Source organism: Nycticebus coucang, chromosome 2 (assembly GCF_027406575.1).
Source record: "Nycticebus coucang isolate mNycCou1 chromosome 2, mNycCou1.pri, whole genome shotgun sequence".
NCBI lineage: Eukaryota > Metazoa > Chordata > Mammalia > Primates > Lorisidae > Nycticebus > Nycticebus coucang.
This window is the reverse complement of record NC_069781.1, coordinates 86322375-86345832: the sequence shown is the minus strand read 5'-3', so window position 1 is coordinate 86345832 and position 23458 is coordinate 86322375. Positions and strand designations below refer to the sequence as shown.

The 23458-nt window shown below is 39.2% G+C and overlaps 2 protein-coding genes across 2 annotated transcripts in view; both read left to right on the top strand.

The window, feature by feature from the left end:
- Positions 1-23458, top strand: part of CARNMT1 (carnosine N-methyltransferase 1) — a 50429-nt gene that overhangs the window by 21862 nt on the left and 5109 nt on the right. The window contains exons 4-6 of the mRNA XM_053575319.1: positions 8719-8859; positions 10097-10275; positions 12586-12699. Of these exons, the coding sequence (XP_053431294.1) occupies positions 8719-8859; positions 10097-10275; positions 12586-12699 (434 nt within the window). The remainder of the gene's footprint in view (positions 1-8718; positions 8860-10096; positions 10276-12585; positions 12700-23458) is intronic.
- On the top strand, positions 14633-16675 carry LOC128574588 (cytosolic phospholipase A2-like; the record flags this gene model as incomplete). Its single annotated transcript, XM_053575331.1, is given in 1 exon segment — positions 14633-16675. A coding segment is annotated over 1 exon segment (1854 nt), but the record flags the coding sequence as incomplete, so codon positions are not given.

Sequence of the window (23458 nt, the reverse complement as noted above, 5' to 3'; positions counted from 1 at the left end):
TGCCTGAGTTTACGAGCATAAGCTGCTTTGACGCTGGAGATTGACTTACATATATGGTCTGTTTGTTAATTAAAGAAATGCTGATTAAAGAAATGCTGATTTCATTGTGCTGAATGTTGAATACTTAAGTAGTTATCAGCCTCTCTTTTATTTTTGTTTTAAGTAGTTTTTTTTGAGACAGTCTCATTATGTTGCTTTCGGTGGAGTACTAGAGCATCACAGCTCACAGCAACCTCAAACTCTTGGGCTTAAGCAATTCTTTTGCCTCAGCCTCCCAAGTAGCTGGGACTACAGGTGCCCGCCACAATGCCTGGCTATTTTTTTTGTTGCAGTTGTCGTTGTTTAGCAGGCCTGGGCCAGGTTCAAACCCACCAGCCCCAGTGTATGTGGCCGGCGCCCTAACCACTGAGCTATGGGTACCAAGCCTTAAAGTAGATTTTGAACTTTGCTGTAGTGAGCAATTGCTCTTTAAAATAAGCTATTTTGGGCGGTGCCTGTGGCTCAGTGGATGGGGCACCGGCCCCGTATACCAAGGGTGGTGGGGTCGAACCTGGCCCCGGCCATCTAAAACAGCAATGGCAACTACAGCAAAAATAGCTGGGCTTAGTGGCGGGTGCCTGTAGTCCCAGCTACTTGGGAGGCTGAGGGAAGAGAATCGCCTAAGACCAAGAGCTGGTGATTGCTGTGAACTGTGATGACACAGCACTCTACCGAGGGTGACAAAATAAGACTGTCTCTAAAAATAAAATAAGCTATTTTAATTTAAAGGAAGAACTGAGGCTTAGATTTTTTTCTCAGAGATGAAATAAGGGCACTATAACACTTCTAAATTGATGGCGATCATTGAGATTTACAGTTTTTCCAAGTAAGTGTCTATAATTGTCAAGGAAATATGGATTCCACAATGCCTGGCTATTTGAGTCCTTTCTGAAAAAGATCACATGTAGAATTACATTCATAAATCCCAAAATTTCCTGGACTGTGTTTTTTCTGTCTTATTTTCACTAGCTCATTCAGTTTCAAGAGAATTGGAAGTGATACTTTTGAGGGAAAGTTTATGTCTTTTATGTATTTTAATATATGTACTCTTAACACGCTAAAAAGATACTGGTGTACTATTCTGGTGGAATGTATTTTTTTCTTTTACATAGTGGACATTGTGAAAAATACCATTGAGTTTTAAAGCATTTTTTTCCACTTACATGAAAATGAAGATGTAAATTATGGTTATGAAAAGATTCTTTTAGCTAAGAGAATACATTTATTTATTTATTTATTAGAGACAGAGTGTCACTATGTCGCCCTCGATAGAGTGCCATGACATCACAGCAACCTCCAACTCCTCGGCTTAAGCAATTCTCTTACCTCAGCCTCCCAAGTAGCTAGGACGATAGGCACCTGCCACAATGCTCAGCTGTTTTTTCATTGCAGTTGTCATTGTTGTTTAGCAGGCCTGGGCTGGGTTTGAACCCACTAGCCTTGGTGTATGTGGCCAGTGCTCTATCCACTGAGCTACAGGCACCGCCAAGAGAATACATTTTAAAAGAGAGAATAGAGGAAATGTAGACTACCAAATGATGCATGCAGTATAGAGACTGAAATTAGATTTCCTCATCGTTCTGAAAGCCCTCCTAGACCAAAGAGTTTCAGATTTCTTTCAAATCAAGATTTTAGGTGGTGACTCGGCACCCATAGCACAATGGTTAAGGCACCAGCCACGTACACGAAGGCTGGAGGGTTCGAACCTGGCCTGGGCCACCTAAACAACAATGACAACTGCAAAAATAAAAAGAATAGCCGGGCGGGCATTGTGGTGGGTTATCTGTAGTCCCAGCTACTCGGGAGGCAGAGGCATGAGAATCACTTAAGCCTAAGAGTTTGAGGTTGCTGTGAGCTGTATTGCCACAGCACTCTACTGAGGGTGACACAGTGACACTCTGTCTCAAAAAAAAAGAAAAGATTTTAGGTGCTTATAAATCTGAAGGAATAACCCAATGAAAAAACTGTTCAACATTTATAACCCAATATTTAAAAAAATGCTGTTCATAGATAGTTTACAGAAAAAGAAATATAAGACACTCAATTTCAATAAGAAAATGCAAATATAAAACCACATTAAGATGCCATTTTTTGGTGGCGCCCATAGCTCAGTGGGTAGGGCGTAGCTACATACACCGAGGCTGGCAGGTTCGAACAGTCTGCATTTGTGGATTTCCCTATGCCAGCTAAAATCAACAATGACAACTACAGCCAAAAAATAGCCAGGTATTGTGGTGGGTGCCTGTAGTCCCAGCTACTTGGGAGGCTGAGGCAAGAGAATCGCTTAAGCCCAAGAGGCTAAGGTTGCTGTGAGCTGTGACGTCACAGCACTCTTCCAAGGGTGACATAGTGAGACTCTGTCTCAAAAAAAAAAAAAAAAAGATGCCATTTTGTACTTATTGCATTGCAAATATTTAAAAGATAACGAAAGTGTAAGAAAATTTAAATATATTGCTAATAAAAGAATAAATTAAAAGAACTTATATTAATTAGGCAATATTTGTTGAAATTCAAATACAGATCTTTTGATTCTTAGAGTTCAATTTCAGGGAAGACATACTTCTGCATGTGGAAATGATTAATGCCAAGGACACTAGTTTTAACATTTTATAATGTCAAAGATTGGAAACAATATAAATGTCCTTAATTAGGGAATTTGATAAATTATGGTACAATTATGCATTGGAGTTAAGGAAGCTCTATGTACTTCTAGGAAAAGAGGTTCGAGATAGATTGGGGAGTAACAAACATTTTCTCAAAGTGCCAGATATTAAATATTTTAGGCTTTGCAAGCAGTACAGTGTCTGTGGGGACTCCTCAGCTCTGTGGTCATGAGAACGCACCCATAGACAGTTCTCAAGTGAATGGGGATGACATCTTTCAGTAAAACTTTATTTACACATACAGGTAACTGGCTTGTGAGCTGTAGTTGCTGACTCCTGTATTAAATGAAAGAAATAAAGTAAAGAACTTCACATATAAACAGAGATATGGATGCTGAAAGCACAGATGAATGAGTTTAAGGTTTGCCTGGGAATGTGAGAATGGTAGATGAGGTGATAATTTATACTGATAAGGTTATAATTTAAGCTGAGTTTCTGTACGTGTAGGATTAAAATAAGAAACTCTTTTCTGGCATCATTTTCTAACTGAAATGAGTCCATTGTTGGGAGTAGATGAAGAGGTAAGTTGTAATTATATATATATATATTTTTTTGAGACAGAGTTTCACTTGTCACCCTCTGTTGAGTGCTGTCACAGCAACCTCAAACTCTTGGGCTCTATCTGTCCTCTTGCCTCAGCCTCCAAAGTGGCTGGGTCTACAGGTATGCACCATCATGCCCAGCTAGGTTTTCTGTTTTTAGTAGAGACAGGGTCTTGCTCTTGCTCACGCTGGTCTCAAACTCAAGAGTTCAAGCAATCTGCTCGCCTCAGTCTCCCAAAGTGCTAGGATTACAGGCGTGAGCCACAGCACCCAGCCAGCCAGTTAACTTTAAACAATAATGAAAGTATGATAAAAATACAATTAAAAAAAAAAACAGATTAATGCAAGTAATATCTTGGTAAAGATTGAATTAACGTATTAGTACAATGGTTAACCTGTCTTCAAATTTCTGGAAACTCAAGATAGCATTTTACTAGAAGGTAAGAAAGCAGGAACTTTTTTTTCTTTTGGCATTTTTTAAAAGAAGCATTACAGATAAAGTTGAAACTGCCCTGTAAACTACCCAGAGTACTTTCCTCTCTCTTTTGAAATATCCATGAACATGCATTTGTTGTTTTGTTATTCCAGTCTTGAATTTCTACATTAACTAAATGTTTATACACATTGTATTGTTCTGTATGTTTTTAAGGTTTATTTAGCGTCTCACAATTGTGTTTTGCTCAGTGTTTTTATGTGTATAGTATAGACCAACACTGTTCAGTAGAAACATAGGGAAGTCCACAAATGCAGAGCATTTACTAGTAATTTTTCATTTTCTAATAGCCATAAATAGAAACAGGTAAAAATAATATACTTTAATAACCCAGTATTTCCAAAATATTTCAACATGTAGTCAATGTAAAAGATTAATGAGATACTTTGCATTCTTTTTTATACTAAGTCTTTGAAATCTGGTATTTTGCACTTAACATCTTAATTTGGACTAGCCATACTATAAGTAGCCACATGTAGTGTGAGCTTTTTATTTTATAGGAGTGAAAATTGAATAGCTGTGATTTAGAGAACCACTTTTGGTGCTTAAAATGTTGTATGTACTCCTACCACCAGGGGTCAGCCAAGTTTCATAATGGTGACAAACCAGAGAGAGTATTTTGTGTTTTCTAATCTAAAACTGCAATGCAAACAAGGATCATTCTGTGTACAATAAAGGAAACTTCTGTCTAGATCAGCATGTACTGCTGGTGAAATAAATAGTGGAAGCAGGAAGGGTGATAGAAATGCAATCCCTGGCCTCTTGAGACATAATGCTTGCTATATACAGACGTACCCTTTTTTTCCATTCTTGTTTCTCTTGATTAACTATTGAAACTTTTCCGCCTGTTACCATGGGTGTCACATTTGTGGTAAATATACTGCTTTCTTTGTATTTGAACCTTCTTAATTTGGTAAACTGGTTGGCTGACTTGCTTATCTTTGCTAAGAATTACAAGAAGGCAACTTTTCTTTTTTTTTTTTTTTTTTTTGAGACAGAGTCTCTCTATGTTGCCCCTGATAGAGTGCTATGGCATCACGGCTCACAGCAACCTCAAACTACTAGGCTCAAGCCATTCTCTTGCCTCAGCCTCTCAAGTAGCTGAGCTATAGGTGTCTGCCATAGTGCCTGGCTATTTTTTTTTTTTTAATTGTTGGGGATTCATTGAGGGTACAAGAAACTAGGTTATACTGATTGTATTTGTTAGGTAAAGTCTTGCCCCCAAAAGGTGTGGCACACACCAAGGCCCTACCCCCTGGCTATTTTTTTGTTGTAGTTGTCATTGTTGTTTAGCAGGCGGGTGGGTTTGAATCCCCCAGCCCCGGTGTATGTGGCTGGCGCCCTAACCATCGAGCTATAGGTGCTGAGCCAGAAGATAACATTTGATTACTAACTTATGTATTGCAGGCTTCTTTTTTCCAGCTCTTTAAAGTTTCAGCCTGGTTTAAAGTTATCGCCCATTAAGTTCTGTATTTCTCTTGTTTTCTCCACAGAATGCCTTCAAAGAAATGCCCTAGAGGCTAAACTTTAAGAGTTCATTGCAGAAATTGCCATTCAGAGTGCTTTGGTTTCATATACATCATAATTAAGAGAAATTCCCATTATGCTGTTAGTATCCCTTAAATAAGGACCCAGTAAAGAAAGACTAGTTAAGAACAAGGATTTAGGGAAAAATTTCCTCCAATTCACCCTTTCATTGCTTCTTGATCTTTTTTTTTTGAGACAGAGCCTCAAGCTGTCGCCCTGGGTAGAGTGACATCATAGCTCACAGCAACCTCCAACTCCTGGGCTCAAGCAATTCTCCTGTCTCTGCCTCCCAAGTAGCTGGGACTACAGACACCCACCACAACTCCCAGCCATTTTTTGGTTGCAGCCGTCATTGTTGTTTGGCAGGCCCAGGCTGGATTCGAACCCACTAGCTCAGGTGTATGTGCCTGGCGCCTTAGCCTCTTGAGCCACAGGCACCGAGCTGGCTCTTGATCATTTTTTTCAGTTTTAGAGAGTTTTTTTTAATGTGTTTGCCCACTGAAATCTTTTTTGTCCTAATACAAATAATTTGTAGATGTCTACCAGTTTCTGCTCACTTTTAAGATAGGGCCTTGATATATTTTGCTTGATGGTAGCCTTCTAATAATTTTATACAAGGTGTTGCAAATATATGTTCTGCCATATGGTGGCTGGTATGGTTCTGATTAGTTAGAAAGAATTTGTTAATAGTAGTCATAAAGTTCACTTGCCATAAGCTACCAGAATAATTATTGGTATCATTATTAGCACAACTCTCCCGTAAGATTAGTATGATTTCTAATTTCTGCATGGTGACTTTTTTATGTGAGTTATCATCCCTTCAGAAATGGATTGCTAGTGATTTTTTTTATAAAGATTTAAATACTGGCTGGATGTGGTGGCTCATACCTGTAATTCTAGCACTCTGGGAGGCCTAGGTGGGTGGATTGCTTGAACTCATGAGTTCGAGACCAACCTGAGCAAAAAAATGAGACTGTATCTCTACTAAAAATAAAAAAACTGAAGCAAGAGGATTGCTTGAACCCAAGTTAGAGTTTGCTGTAAGCTATGATGCCATAGCACTCTACCCAGGGCACCATCTTGAGACTCTGTCTTAAAAAAAAATTAAATACTGTATGAATTTACTTCTAAATCCTCTTATACACTGTTGTGTTACTTTGATTAGATATTTTTTGGTTTTTAATTCTGAGCTGAGGACAGCCAGTTGGGGAATGAGGATAGAAATGTATGTTATGATTAGGCAAATGGGAACTGACAAAAGGTAGTTTCAGAGAGAGGGGTTTTTTGGTGGGTTAGAAGCCTGGGTGGCATGCCATCATAACAGGTCCTTTATACAAGGAGTTAGAACAGAGTCTTAGAGCTAGAAGCATTTCACATTTTCATATTAAAAATATGTATATTCTTGGCTGGGTATGGTGGCTCATGCCCATAATTCTAGCACTCTGAAAGGTTGAGGCAGGAGGATTGCTTGTGAGACCAGCCTGAGCAAGAGTGAGACTCCCATCTCTACTAAAAAATAGTAAACTTAGCGAGCCACAGTGGCAGGTGCCTGTAGTCCCAGCTACTCGGGAGGCTAAGGCAGGAGGATTGCTTGTACCCAGGAGTTTGAGTTGGCTGGGAGCTAGGCTAAGGCTGTGGCTTTCTAGCCAAGGCAGTAGAACAATTCTGTTTCCAAAAAGAAAAAGAAATGTATGTTCTTGTTAGGAAGCAAATATAATAGGCCTGGACAAAGTGAAAGGATGAATCCATTCTTTTTACAAAGCTAAAGGGTATACTTGAGTACACACAAATTGTGTATAATCTGGAATGAGAAGAAAATGTTATATTTTAGCAAATACTTTTACATGTCTCCTTGGCATTAGTTTGCCCATGTCAAGTGTCAGAGGATGAGGATATCTTATTAATTGTAATAGGTGTATTTGTCAGAAAATTGTAGCAAGTTTCCTTTTATGCTTTATGCTTTATTTTTTATGTGTATAAAAATTCAACAGTAAAACAAACTAGTCTTTGTTTTATACAAATACATGATCCACATATAGATATATAAGACTTAAGGACCTCGAGCAAATTCCTATGTTCCTGTATTTATAGATTGAATTTTCAAAAGCCCCATAATGCTATTTCTTTTTTTTTTTTTTCCAGGTTATATATTTTTTCTTTTTTATTTATTTATTTATTTATTATTATTTTTTTTTTTTATTGTTGGGGATTCATTGAGGGTACAATAAGCCAGGTTACACTGATTGCAATTGTTAGGCAAAGTCCCTCTTGCAATCATGTCTTGCCCCCATAAAGTGTGACACACACCAAGGCCCCACCCCACTCCCTCCGTCCCTCTTTCAATGCTATTTTTTTTTCATTCTGAAGTGGGATATGCAAAGGTTATGGGTCACTAATAAAATGCCCCATTGTTGTTTGGAGCACACCAAATTTAAAGACCATATAGTTTAAAGATAAAAAGAATCATAAGTGGCAGTAGATTTGGAAATTGATTTGTGAACCATATTTAGGATGTATTGCAGTGAAACTCCTTTTTAATTGCAAGATGCTAACTGATATATTTTCCTTTGGTTTCCTATAATAATACTGTTTTAGTTTCCTCAGAATTATATTGATTTACTAGAATTCCTGAGAAAGGGTTTTGCTATGCTAAGGCTTTTTAGCAGTTTGAAAGCAGAATGGTGGATTTTTCAGAAAAGGAAATGTGTGATGGTGACATAATACTAGTAAGTGGAAGAGATCAGTTTGGTTGTGAACCTCTAGTGTAACATATTTTTCCCATCATGTGTACTCAGAAGGCAATTCCCCATTTTATTCATGAAACTTTCCCCCCTCCCAAATTATTTTAAGGTTTAAACCAATATATAAGGTTTTAGAGGGCGGCGCCTGTGGCTCAAGGAGTAGGGCGCCGGTCTCATATGCCGGAGGTCGCGGGTTCAAACCTAGCCCAGGCCAAAAACCACAAAAAAAAAAAGAAAAAAGGTTTTAGAGATATAACTGACAGATTAAATTCTACATATATTTAAGCTAGTTACATAAGACAAACTGTTATACACAGAATTTAGAAATAAAGTTGTTTTACTGTCTCAGAAGATGAAGTGATTTTTTCTCAAACTCTTCATATTAGTATGCCTCTGGAAAAATTTCTCTAAGTCAGTTGTTCAGGTGATGGCTTCTGGGGATTTGAGTGACTTCATATGTCTTCAGATATAAGGTGACTCCTTTTTTTCTGAAAAAATAATTTTTGGGGATAAAATCCTTACCTGATGTCTGAACATATATGATAATTCTTTATACCTCTTATTTTTGAAATTAGAAGTGTTTCTCAATTTTAAGAAGTCAGGGTCTTAGTGAGGTTTTCTTATTGAATAACTGAGTAAGTTTTTAGTTATTAATGTGGATTTTATCTTTTTTTCTTTGAGGGGTTGGACATAATTGCCTTATTTCATTTCAGGGATTCTTCTAAAGTAAATATTCTGGTACCTGGTGCTGGACTAGGAAGACTGGCCTGGGAAATAGCTATGCTAGGTTATGCTTGTCAAGGAAATGAATGGAGTTTTTTTATGCTCTTTTCTTCCAACTTTGTACTCAACAGGTATTTAATTTATTTTTTGCTGGAAATAGTAATTTCTCAGAATCAGATGGGTTACCTATTTTCTTGAACAATTCTGAATTTGAAGATAAGTATGTAGTGTTTGATTATGCTATATGTCATAAATGTTTCATAAGTTAAAATCAAAGGCTTATACAAATTACCATTTTAACCAGTTGCCCAGTTATCAGAATGTTAAAATAGGATGGGTAAGTGATTTTTTAGAAAGTAATTGGGCATTCCATGAAACAAATGATTTCTGTACAAAATCTTCCTAAGTATGATCAAGGGAGGAGCATTTTTTTCATTATTCCTTAAACTTCTTCACTCCTTTTTTTCTTTGGTGGGATAAGAATTTAGTGTAGCAATCATAACTATTTCCTTTATCAAGTTCTTATAAAATGGCCAACTATGCTCATGACATGACTGAGTTGGAAAGATCTCTTTGAACTTCTGTGGCCTCTTTTGGAAGGTAGTGTAAAGAGTTCTTATTTTTAAAGCCAGAAGATGTACTAGAGAAAAAGAAATGGCTTCCTGTATAAGTAATATGTTGTCTTGGATAGCAGTATGAATTTTAGGAGGTTGGTGAGAGGAGAAAAGAGGGTTATTCAAAATAATTAACTGTTTTAGTTGGAACTAATACCTTTTTTAAAAAACTAGTTTGATGGCTTGGCGCCTGTGGCTCAAGCGGCTAAGGCGCCAGCCACATACACCTGAGTTTGGGTTCGAATCCAGGCCTGGCCCGCCAAACAACAATGATAGCTGCAACCAAAAAATAGCTGGGCGTTGTGGCTGGCGCCTGTAGTCCCAGCTACTTGGGACGCGGAGACAGGAGACTCGCTTGAGCCCAGGAGTTGGAGGTTGCTGTAAGCTGTGATGCCACGGCACTCTACCCAGGGGGACAGCTTGAGGCTCTGTCTCAAAAAAAAAAGAATAAAGAGAACTAGTTTGACAATTTTATTTGAGTTGATATATACATCTTAAAATTTTTGAATGATCAGCAATTTACATCTCTGAATTTACTTGTTTTTTTGTCTTCAATCCATGATTTGTTGCTCATCTACATATATACATGCATATTTTCAGATAATTGGGTAGGGTGTAATAATGATACTTTCTAAGTATAAATGAATTATATGCAAACTCTTAATCAAATAGAAAATCTACTTTAGTGTTTAAAGTAGATTTTTTTCTTGCAAAATACTTAGTTAACACTGAATTTTATGCTTGTATTTTGCAGATGTTCTGAAATTAATAAATATAAACTTTATCCCTGGATCCATCAGTTTAGCAATAACCGAAGATCAGCTGATCAGATTCGACCCATCTTTTTCCCTGATGTTGACCCCCACAGTCTTCCTCCTGGTTCTAACTTTTCTATGACAGCAGGAGATTTTCAGGAAATTTATTCAGAATGCAGTAAGTCCAAAGCAAGCATTTTAAAGGTCTTGTCCTATGTTTTAAATTAATAAGCTAATTTTATCCTAAGCCAACGTTTTGGTCATTCATTATGATAGTAGAATATAAGGTATACTTCAGTGCTAATTTAGAATGTTCTCAAGGGCATGTACAGGCAAATGATAGGAAATACAAAAAAGTACAAGATATCTACAATCAAGAAATTTTAAATCTGTTGAGTCTATTAATATAAGACAACATGTACACAAAGTTCAAATGAGTAATGAATGCAGTGAGGAGGAAGGTAGGTTAGTGTGAGAAGGGAACTCTTATGGTGAGGCTATGACTTGAAGTACAGGAGGAAGGGTATTACAGGCACAAAGATGTGAATGAATCAGGTAACTGGGGATGGCAGCACAGTTGGACTGGCAGGGAAAGAGAACATTTAAGGGAAGATTTAGTGGGACAAATGGCTCGAAAAGTGGGTTTGTTCCAAATTATGAAGGACCTTTATAATCAAGCTATTAAGATCAGGTGTCAGCCTGGCAAACTGTTAAGAAATTTGAGTTAGTCAGTAGAGAAAGGGAGACTGGCAGTAAAAGGAAGTAGAATGCTGAGGGGTCAGCAACATAATTATAGTCCCAGTCAGTCACCAGATATTTGTGAACTACCTACTGAGTACCAGGTGTGTTCTAGGCATTTGAAAAAGATCAGTGAACAGAACAAAGTCCCTGTCCACAGGGAACTTCTTTTCTAATTGGGAGAGTGAGGAAGTAACGTTTTATTGTGAGGAAGAAGGCGGCGGCAGGGTAGGGGGGATACAGAGTGGCTGCTGAGGGGCTCCTGCTTTTCATGCAGTTGTCAGGGAAGCCTGTCTGAAGAGCAGACACTAAGAAGAAAAAATGTTAAGCAGAGAATCTCAAAGAGGCAAGCCATTTGGATATTTGGTGGGGGAAATGTTGCAGATAGAGGGAATGGAAGAGGATTAGGGGTTAGAGAGAATGCTTTTTCTACTCAAAGATGAGCTGGGGTGTAGTAAGCAATGGGCCTAGTGGTGGCAGCCAGGAGAGGGTTTGGTGAGGCAGACTTGTAGGCCATAGCAAGACTTAAAATTATACTCTAAGGAAGACAGGAAGCCACTGATGGGCTCAGAGCTGAAGAGTAGTAACATAAAATGGCTTTTCTTTTTTAAGAACATAGAAGAACGTTTTTGTTTTGTTTTTCTCTGAACTCTTGAGATTGGAGCAACCTGTACTCCAAAGGTACAAAGAGAGGGGTAGAAAATTTTAGTTATTGGGGATAAGGAGTGAAATAATGGAAAATATCACTCAGGCAAGTAAAAGTCCTTTTCTTCTGGAGCGAGGTTTAAGAGAGCAGATGGTGAGAATAATTCCAGGTGAGATCAAGATACAAGTTACTGCATCAGCATTTGTACATAGACCACACCACCACACCTTCCGTTGGTCTCTCCTTCTGTACTAGAGCAGAGCCTCCAAGAGTCAGACGGGCCTGGGTTCCCACCCTCTGCTTCTGCCTGCTCCTGGCTCCCCTTCTCCCCTGTCATACCCAAAGTCATGTGTATATTTAGGTATTTTGATGTCATTAATTTCTCTATTTGCCAACTAGGGCCTTCTATCTTTCTAAAACCTACTAGAATTGAAAGTTAACACTAATTTAAATGCAAATGACTTATTTTGTCTAAACTGATTTTAAGTAAAGGATAGAAGTTGAGTAGATGGTAAATAAACCTCTTACAAATACAATTTGGTAATAATATCTAATGATATCACAAAAATGATTTCTAAATTATTTGCATTATCAGATTATTGATAACTTCATGAGTCTTTTTTAAAGATTGTTTCTTTTTTTTTGGAGACAGACTCTCATTTTGTCTCCCTTGGTAGAGTGCTATGGTGTCAAAGCTCACAGCAACCTCCAACTCTTGGGCTCAAGCAATTCTCTTGCCTCAGGCTCCCTAGTAGCTGGGACTACAGGCACCCACTACAACGCCTGCCTGTTTTTAGAGGTGGGGTCTTGCTCTTGGCTCACGCTGGTCTCCAACCTGTGAGCTCAGGCAATCTACCCACCTCTGCCTCTTAAGTGCTGGGATTACAGGCGTGAGCCTCTGTGCCCAGGCCACCTTTATGAATTACAAAGTATCTCTCATAAGTGATTATTTGGTTACTTGATTAGCAGAGTTTAGCTTCAGTATCTCTGCAGTTAAATGAAACATTAATACTCTATAAGAGGTAACTGGCGAGTTTAAAGTGTAAATTAAAAGAAAAAGCAAAATAACCTAACAGATGCAGTAATTTTATTTTCCTTGATTAGATACCTGGGACTGTATTGCCACCTGCTTTTTCATAGACACGGCTCACAATGTAATTGATTATATTGATACAATATGGAAAATACTCAAGCCAGGTGGAATTTGGATAAATCTAGGTAAGTTCTTCAGCATATATTAAATTTTACACATTACTATTAATCTGGGTACTTAGAGCTATTTTACATTTGGCAGCTTCCCAGTACCAAATGTTCATAAATGTTATACATGTTTTAAAACCTCTAGCAGGGTGTCTAACCTGATTATGTGAGGACTGTTTTGCTTGTCTGTGCTGTTGGATATCACAAAAATTATGCACAGACCTTTTCTTCCTCATCAGCTTTTGTTAGTATTTGTGTATTTAATATATGGCTCAGCACAACTCTTTTTTCAACATGCACCAGAGAAGGAAAAAGGCTGTCCTTTAGACTGCATATAATAACGATGCCTCCAAAGGCAATAGAAGCTGAAGAGTTGTATATTCACACTTAGATCATTCATATAATAGTCATAGTTCCAGTGCATACTAATTATGGATCTGATGGTAGATAATCATTCCCTCATCATCCTTATATCCAACTCCACTGAGATGGCAGTCCATTCTGTTTAAGAAGAAGATATTCTTTTTTTCTTTCTACTATAATAAAACATTTGGGGGAGGTCAGGTGCGGTAGCTCATGCCTGTAATCCTAGTGCTTTGGGAGGCTGAGGCAGATAGATTGCTTGAGCTCAGGAGTTCAAAATCAGCCTGAATAAGAGTGAGACCTCATGTCTAGTAAAATAGAAAAATTAGCTGAGCGTTGTAGCAGGTGCCTGTACAAGTCCCAGCTACTTGGAAGGCTGATGAGGCAAGAGGATTGCTCAAGCCAGGAGTTTGAGGTTGCTGTGAGCTATGATGCCACCTAGGGCAACACTGTGTAAGACTCTGTCTCAAAAACAAATAAATAGGGGTGGCACCTGTGGCTTAAAGCAGTAGGGCGCCGGCCCCATATGCCGGTGGCGGGTTCAAACACAGCCCTGGCCATAAAAAAAAACTGCAAAAAATAAATAACTACATAAAACATTTGGAGGAATGATTTTACTTTTCCATGGAATCTTCCTCTCCAGCACATCCATATACTGAGAAAAGAATAGGTGTGGTATATAGGCAGTGCCTGTGGTTCAAAGGAGTAGGGCGCTGGCTCCATATGCCAGAGGTGGTGGGTTCAAACTCAGCCCTGGCCAAAAACTGCAAAAAAAAAAAGAGTAGGTGTGGTAATGTTTGTGGTTATATTGAGTTTAAGAAGAGGAATATAATTCATTTATACAAAACAAGTTTCTTAATGCATTCTACTGCTCGATGCTAGAAATTAAATGATGAATACAACATGGTCCCTCCTATCCAGAGTCTAAAGGAAATTGCTACTTCCCTCCTCTTGAAAATAAAAGGGAGCATAACGACATACCTAGGTAACTATACGTGTCTTTTTATTACAATATAGTTCAGAAAAATATCAAGGCTAGAATATAAAGGTTTTACAAGATGAGGGTCATTTTACTGCACAGAAGGACAGATAGGCATGTTTTGAGCCCTTGGCCTTCAGGGTGGGTCTAGTTTTGTGGATGAATTCTGTCCTACTTTTTTTTTTTTGTTGTTTTGAGACAGTCTCACTCTGTCACCCTGGGTACAGTGCTATGGCATCATAGCTCACAGCAATCTCAAACTCTTGTGCTCAAGTGATCCTCTTGCCTCAGCCTCCCAAGTAGCTGGGACTACAGGTGTCCACGACAATGCCCAGCTAATTTTTCTTATTTTTAGTAGAGATAGGGTCTCACTCTTGATCAGGCTGGTCTGGAACTTCTGAGCTCAAGCAGTCCACCTGCCTCGGCCTCCCAAAGTGCTAGAATTACAGGCATGGGCCACTGCCCGGCCTGCCTACTCTCTCTTTAATGATTTTATTTTATCAGAAATTTTGCTATTAGGACAAAGCCTTAGAGAGAGGTAGTAGTAAGTCTTTTCCAAAGTTCACTTTAGAACCAGTTGAGAGCAGCTATAAAATATATTCACAATAAGAAATAAATATCCCAGTTCTTTCACAGTGGCTTCCTGCGCCCAGCTCAGTGGCTCAGTCTGGGGCCCCAGACAATGCCCAAAGTTCTCCACACTCCTGCTCAAGCTCTCTCCAAGGCAGTTCAACTGAGTGCCAAGTCCAAGAACACCAAAACAGTTCACAGGTGCCAGTTGTGGCCATCCTGGGCTCAGGTGGGGGTTTCCGAGCCATGGTAGGATTCTCCGGTGTGAGGAAGGCACTGTACGAATCGGGAATTTTGGATTGTGCTACCTATATTGCCGGTCTTTCTGGCTCCACATGGTACATGTCAACCTTGTGTTCTCACCCTGATTTCCCAGAGAAAGGGCCAAAGGAGATTAATGAAGAGCTAATGAAAAATGTTAGCTACAACCCTCTTTTACTTCTCACACCACAGAAAAGTGAAAGATATGTTGAGTCTTTATGGAAGAAGAAAAGCTCTGGACAGCCCGTCACCTTTACTGTTATCTTTGGGATGCTAATAGGAGAAACACGAATTCATAACAGAATGAACACTACCTTGAGTAGTTTGAAGGAAAAAGTCAGCAGTGCCCAGTGTCCTTTACCTCTTTTCACCTGTCTCCATGTTAAACCTGACGTTTCGGAGCTGATGTTTGCAGATTGGGTTGAATTTAGTCCATATGAAATCGGCATGGCTAAATATGGTACTTTTATGGCTTCTGACTTATTTGGAAGCCAATTTTTTATGGGAACAGTAGTGAAGAAATACGAAGAAAACCCCTTGCATTTCTTAATGGGTGTCTGGGGCAGTGCTTTTTCTATATTGTTCAACAGAGTCTTGGGAGTTTCCAGTTCACAAAATAAAGGTTCCACAATGGAGGAAGAACTAGAAAATATTACAGCAAAGCACATTGTGAGTAATGACAGCTCAGATAGTGATGATGAATCACAAGAACCCAAAGGCACTGAGAATGAAGACGCTGAAAGAGAATATCAAAATGATAATCAAGCAAGTTGGGTCCATCGTATGATAATGGCCTTGGTGAGTGATTCCGCTTTATTCAACACCAGAGAAGGACATGCTGGGAAGGTGCACAACTTCATGCTGGGCTTGAATCTCAATTCACCTTATCTGCTGTCTCCTTTCAAAGACTTTACCACACAGGAATCTTTCGATGAAGATGAACTGGACACAGCTGTAGCAGATCCTGATGAATTTGAATGAATATATGAGCCTCTGGATGTCAAAAGTAAGAAGATTCATGTAGTAGACAGTGGGCTCACATTTAACCTGTCCTATCCCTTGATACTGAGACCTCAGAGAGGGGTGGATCTTATCATCTCCTTCGACTTCTCTGCAAGGCCAAGCGATTCCAGTCCTCCCTTCAAGGAACTTCTACTTGTAGAAAAGTGGGCTAAAATGAACAAGCTCCCCTTTCCAAAGATTGATCCTAATGTGTTTGATCGGGAAGGACTGAAGGAGTGCTATGTCTTTAAACCCAAGAATCCTGATGTGGAGAAAAACTGCCCAACTGTCATCCATTTTGTTCTGGCCAACATCAACTTCAGAAAGTACAAGGCTCCAGGTGTTCCAAGAGAAACTGAGGAAGAGAAAGAAATAGCTGACTTTGATATTTTTGATGACCCTGAATCACCATTTTCCACCTTCAATTTTCAATATCCAAATCAAGCATTCAAGAGGCTGCATAATCTTATGTATTTCAATACCCTGAACAACATTGATGTGATAAAAGATGCCATGGTCGAAAGCATTGACTATAGAAGGCAGAATCCATCTCGCTGCTCTGTTTCTCTCAGTAATGTGGAGGCAAGAAGGTTTTTCAACAAGGAGTTTCTAAATAAACCCACAACATAGCTTGTGTACTGGAAAGGGCAGCAGTTTGTGACACTGAGGCAGTTTGAAATTCTAACAACTGGATTTAAAAGCACAGAACAGATAGTTGTACTGAGATACTTGTACTTGTTTATAAGAAATGGGCAGATAACTCAAAGTTGCAGTTATTTAGCTGCATGAGAATAATGCAATAATTATTACCGTGTTAGGTTGGCAATGATGTCAATTTTGTAAAGATACACTTTACTACATTTTTCTGTTGGGGTGAATCTTCTGATATAAATGTAGGGGCATATACTATATTTTTAAACTTGTCTTACCAACCCTCTTATATGTTTTTTTTTTTTAAATGTTGTTTTCCTTTTATAATATTTAACGGTTCAATCCCAATAAGTAAGGCATCCCATATGTGTGTAAATGTGATTCACTGACTAGACTTACTCATTGCATGAGACAACACTATTTTTAATTTATGTATACATATACGAAATAATCAATATGCAAAGTAAAAAAAAAAAAAAAAAAGAAAGAAATATCCCAAATGTTAGGTCTTTTTAAAAAGTAGTTACTTTGGGAAATTTTTCCTAAGGAATGGCTGAAGGATATTACCTATTGGTATTTATTCACTGTGGATTAAGTACTGTGTTGGTCTCTTATAAATACCTTGTTTAATTTCAAAGCAACTCTGTGTTGAAGTTGCACTATTTTATAGTTGAATAAACTGAGTCTTGGGTTAAATAATTTGTAGAGAGGTCTGTAGTTTATCTGTGGTAAGAGACAGGTTCGTGGGGCAGAGCCAACTCCTTGAATGCCCAGGGTCAATTTATAAATAGCATGAACATGATCTTTTTTATATGATTAAAGTTTTTGACCCTGTTTTCTGAGTTATGGTAAGGTCTTGTGTATTTCCAAAGCACTTGCCTTGACTTTCATAGAAACAACTTCTGTTGAATATGTGTTTTATTGGTTTATTAAGCTGTGTAATACAGTAATTACAGTACAATAACAGCCAAGAACAAACAAAATTGGCCCCTGGTAAGCATACTGTTTTGTTAAGAGTAGATGATATATAGGCCTGTGATCTGTCAGGGGCATCAGAAATAATGAAGCACATTGGTTAATGGGAAGTCAGGAGAGCTTCCAAGCTTCTTACCACGGAACTGAGTTTCAGAACAATTTAGAGAATTGGAATAATGGAGAAACATAGTCCTTCAAAATAGTTAATACTTTACAAATAAAATCCTTAAAAATGTAAAAGCATAATACTCAGAATAAATTTTATCTTAAATATTGGTGTGTTGAAGTATTATCTAATCAGTCTTTTCTACCGTTTTTTTTAGAAACAAAGTCTCATTTTGTCGTCCTCGGTAGAGTACTGTGGCATCACAGTTCACAGCAACCTCCAACTCTTGGGCTTAGGTGATTCTCTTGCCTCAGCCTCCCGAGTAGCTGGGACCACAGGTGCCTGTCACAACGCCTAGTATTTTTTGTGCAGTTTGGCCGGGGCCGGGTTTGAACCCACCACCCTCGGTATATGGGGCTGGTTCCCTACCGACTGAGCCACAGGCGCTGCCCTGGTCTTATCTACTTTTTTATGCCACATATCACTTTTTACTGTTTTCTTCCTACCCAATCTATGGCTTTTCCTACTCTTTCAATTCCCAATCTGCATCTCTAGTCCAGATACCTCTTATGCTCCAAGTAGGTATGTCCAACTATATGTCAAAATCTGTGTGTCTCAAGAAAATTATGTCCCTCCCTCTGAATACCTTTTCTATTCCATTATCTACTCAGATTTCCTCAACCAAAAAGCTGAGAGCTCTTTGTTACCCCTTTTGTTAGTTAGCTTGGGCTGCTATAATGATGTCACACATTGGGTGGCATAAACAACAGAATTGCATTTTCCCATAGTTCTGGAAGCTAGCGTTCCAAGAATAAGGTTCCCACCAGGTTGTTATCTGGTGAGGGCTTTCCCCCAGTTGAAAGAAGCCACCTTCTTGCTGTATGTTCACATAGCCTTTCTTTGGTACATGCCTGGAGTAGCAGGATAGAGTGAGAACATGAGTGAGCTCTCTGGTATCTCTTTTTTATTTATTTTGAGATAGAGTCTCCCTCTGTCACCCAGGCAGGGCATGATCATATCTCACTGCAGCTTCAAACTCCCAGCAGTCCTCTTGCCTCAGCCTCCTAGGTAGCTGGGACTACAGGCATACTATCACGCCTGGCTGATTTTTCTATTTTTTATACATCTGGGCTCTCCTGTTTTTGAGGCAGGTCTTAAACTCCTGGCCTCAGGTGATCTTCCCACCTGGACCTCCCAAAATGCTAAGATTACAGGTTTGAGCCACCACCCCCGTCTGGTATCTCTTCTTAAAAGAATGCTAATAGTGCTGGGTGAGGACCAATACCTGTATGACTTTAATTATTTCCTTAGAGGACCTACTTTCAAATATAGCCACACTGAGGGTTAAGGCGTCAACATACGAATTTGGGGCAGGAGAGGAGACACAAACATTCAGTCTAGTTCATAATACCTCTTTTTCCTTACCATCTGCTTCTAGTCAGCCTAAAAGTTGTATCAAGTAAAGCTTTTTTTTTTGGTAGAGACAGAGTCTCACTTTATGGCCCTCGGTAGAGTGCCGTGGCATCACACAGCTCACAGCAACCTCCAACTCCTGGGCTTAAGCGATTCTCTTGCCTCAGCCTCCCAAGTAACTGGGACTATAGGCACCGCCACAACGCCCAGCTGTTTTTTGGTTGCAGTTCAGCCGGGGCCGGGTTTGAACCTGCCACCCTCGGTATATGGGGCCAGCGCCCTTACCAACTGAGCCACAGGCACCGCCCCCCTTAATAACTCTTGAGTCTTTTCCTATTCATGGTTTTCAATCTTGGCACTGTCGACATTTCGTGTTAGATCACTCTTCAGTGTGAGAAGAGCTGTCCTGTACATTATAGGATGCTTAACATTATCCCTGGTCTCTGCCTACTAGATTCCAATAGTTCCTTCCAGTTTTGGCAACCAGATTGTCTATAGTCATTGGAAAATGCCCTACGTGGGAGAAAAATGACTCCCCTGTTAAAGGCCATTGCTTTAACTGCATTATTGCTTGCCTAGTTTAGGAATACTATAGTAGTTCAAGGATGTCCTTGCCTTCAGGTTGTCTTAAACCCTCTGTGCCCCTTTCAGTTCTCTATATTATCACCAGGGTGATCTTCCCAATACAAATCTATTCCTGTCATATTCCCTGCACATGATTCTAGCTTTCTTGATAAGGATTGTGTACAATGCCCTTTGTGACCTTTCTTCATTCTTGTCTTTGCTTCATTTTTTTTTTAACTACTTCTTCCCTGACCTCAAGTGCCAGTACTCTGACGTAGAAAGCTCCTTCTCTTTTTTTGTTTTCTCTTGACTAATTCCTACGTGTTCTTTAACAGTTGGCTCTGTTTTTCCTGTCAGATTGGGTTAAGAATTCTATATTCCTCTTATACATTCTTACAGAATCAGCTATGCCATTTACCACACTAAAGTGTTATTGCCCATTTATTTTTGTTTTCCTTACTAGTCTCTAGGCTTCATCAGGACAGAAATTTTTTTCCTTTTTCTTTTTCTTTTTTTTTTTTTTTTTTGGTAGAAACAGAGTCTTGCTTTGTCTCAGCTAGGTCTCAAACTATTGGCCTCAAGCGTTCCTCCAGCCTTGGCCTCCCAGTGTGCTATTATTACATATGTGAGCCACTGTGCCCAATTAGGGATCTAATTGTTCATAGTCACCTGGTACAGAGCCTGAGAAATAGTGGATATTTACTGACTGTTACATACATGTATGAATATATCATTTCAAAATTTGAAAGAGGGTCTCTCAGAGGAAAATTGGAGAGACATCATAAAGTAGCATTTATAGTGATAAATTCATAACCTCCTTATGAGCCAGGTACGGTGGCTCCTGCCTATAATTCTAGTACTCTGGGAGGCTGAGGCTGGTGGATTGCTTGAGTTCAAGAATTTGAGACCAGCCTGAGCAAGAGTGAGACCCAGTTGCTACTAAAAGCAGAAAAGACTAGCCCCGCATGGCTGGTGCCTGTAGTCCCAGCTTTTCGGAAGGCTTGAGCCCAAGAGTTTGAGGTTTGTGTGAACTATGATAACGCCACAGCTCTTTTTTTGACAGAGTAAGACTGTCTCAAAAAAGGGGTGGTAGTAGAACTTTTCTATTTCCATCACCCTGAAATGTTTGCTTGTACTCCTTTGTAGTCAGTTCTCTCTCTCCTCCTAATACCTGGCAGTCACTATTCTGGTTTCTGTTACTATAGTTTTCCCTTTTCCAGAGTGTCATATTATGTATGTATAGGATCACACAGTATGTTGCTTTTTGTTCTGGCTACCTTAGCATAATGCTTTTGACATGCGTCCATGTACCCATGGGTTGTTTTTATTGTTGGGTAATATTCCATTGGATATACTACATTTTGTTTAGCTGTTCACTGGTTGATAGACATTTGTGCGGTACAAATCTTTGGCCGTAAATTTTCATTTCTCTTAAATAAATAACAGTGGAATTGCTGGGTAAGTATATTTATAACATTATAAGAAACTGCCGACCTGTTTTCCAAAATGTAACATTATATTTCCACTACTTGCTAAGGTATTAAACATGTACCCATCATTGTGATTGTGAATGAAAACTGCTGTAACTCTTTTGGAAATCATTTCATCAGTTTCAGTCAAGTCGGTAAAAGTGTTTTTTATCTTTGACATGCAAGAAATGTTTTTATAGCTAGATGCAGTGGCTCATGCCTGTAATCCTAGCACTTTGGGAAACTAAGGTAGGAGGATCACTTGAAGTGAGGGGTTCAAGACCAGCCTGAGAAACACAGAAAAGAATGAAACCCTTTCTCAAGAAAAATAATTGTCTTTGTAAGGGAAAATCTGAAATATGCCACAGAGATTATTTATCCAATTACCATTATTTGTAGTAATAGAACACTACAAAAAATGTACACCACAGCTGTCATCCTCAAGTTGAGTGCCCTGGCATCATCGTAGCTCACAGCAACCTCAAACTCTTGGGCTCAAGTAATCCTCATCCCTCAGCTTCCCAAGTAGCTGAGACTGCAGGTGCCCACCACAATGTCAAGTTAATTTTTCTATTTTAGTTGAGATGGGGTCTTGCTCTTGCTCTGGCTCAGGTTGGTCTCAGACTCCTGAGCTCAAGCAATCCACCTGCCTTGGCTTCCCAGAGTGCTAAGATGACAAGGTGTGAGCCATCTTGCCTGGCCCACAGCTGTTACCTTTAGATAATTTGCTGTATATTTAGCACTAAGCTGGACATTATGATGGATTCAAAAGAGACTTAAAACATGCTCCTTGACTTAGATAGCTTGCAATCTAGTTAGAAAAGTGTTAATTACGTAAAAAATTTCAGTGAGCAATGCAATACTGTATTAAATGAGTTTTAAAGTATGCCATATAAGGAATAATGAACAGTAGGTCTGGTGACTTGGATGGATTCCAGCAAGGTTTTGAAACATGGCTAATGCTTGAGTTGGAGGGTTGGAGCTTTCTAGGTGGAACACATATGAGTAAAGGTAAAATACAGCCTCAGTATGTGCAAATCATTGGAATGTACATACGGGGAGATAAGAACCATGCTACTGGAAGCTCTTAAAATGATAGAGCAGAAACAGCATAAGCTTTAAAAGCTGGAAAGACTTTGCTATGAGTCTCTGATTTCTTATAAAAAGGCTTTGAGGTAGTCTGCAACATAGCAGGTCTTCATTCAATGATAGATCTGATTATTTTTACTAGTATTAACACAAACAGTAAGAATTTAAGCTTGATAGAGTAGTTGATAAGGAACCACTGTTGTTTTGAAAAGAGCACTAAACGGGGCGGCGCCTGTGGCTCAGTGAGTAGGGCACCGGCCCCATATGCCGAGGGTGGTGGGTTCAAACCCAGCCCCGGCCAAACGGCAACCAAAAAAATAGCTGGGCGTTGTGGCGGGGGCCTGTAGTCCCAGCTGCTCGGGAGGCTGAGGCAAGAGAATCGCGTAAGCCCAAGAGTTAGAGGTTGCTGTGAGCCGTGTGACGCCACGGCACTCTACCCGAGGGCGGTACAGTGAGACTCTGTCTCTACAAAAAAAAAAAAAAAAGAAAAGAGCACTAAACGTTATATAAATTATATTCATGGTCATTTTTGTTTCTAGTAGTTTATGTAGGTTGAAAAAGAGGAGAGAGGAAGACAGACTTTTTTTTACCCTAAATATGATCTCTACAGATTGATGAACCTCTTGGGAGTAAAAACTTTTGTTAACTTTTATGTCCCATGATTAGCCTATTGTGTGAGGAGTGGAAATAGAGAGCTGGTCACAGGATTTATAATTAACCCAGTGGCTCAGCACCTGTAGCTCAAGCGGCTAAGGCGCCAGCCACATAAACCAGAGCTGGAGGGTTTGAATCCAGCCCAGGCCTGCCAACTACATCCAAAACAACAGCCGGGCGTTGTGGCGGTCGCCTGTAGTCCCAGCTACTTGGGAGGCTGAGGCAAGAGAATCACTTAAGCCCAGGAGTTGGAGGTTGCTGTGAGCTGTGATGCCACGGCACTCTACCCAGGGCAACAGCTTGAGGCTCTGTCTCAAAAAAAAAAAAAAAAATATATATATATATGTATATATATATACGTAAAAAATTAGCCCAGTGAAGGTAGAGAGAAGACTATGTAGATTAGTCTGAAGTTTAACTGTGTTAAGTAATATTGTTGCCTGGATGACATTGATGGACTGGGCAAAATGTGACAGATTAGAAGAGTGGAAATCCTGGCTGAAGTTAGATGTTAGTTCATCAAATATATAGAGTGAAAGAATAGTCAAGGTAGAAATGTCCTAAAAATAACCGTCATTTACTTAGTGCCTTATTTATGATAGGTATTATTGCATGTTATGTCACATTAAAGTTATGTTACAGATGAAACAGAATTAGTGACTTGCACATAGACACACGTTA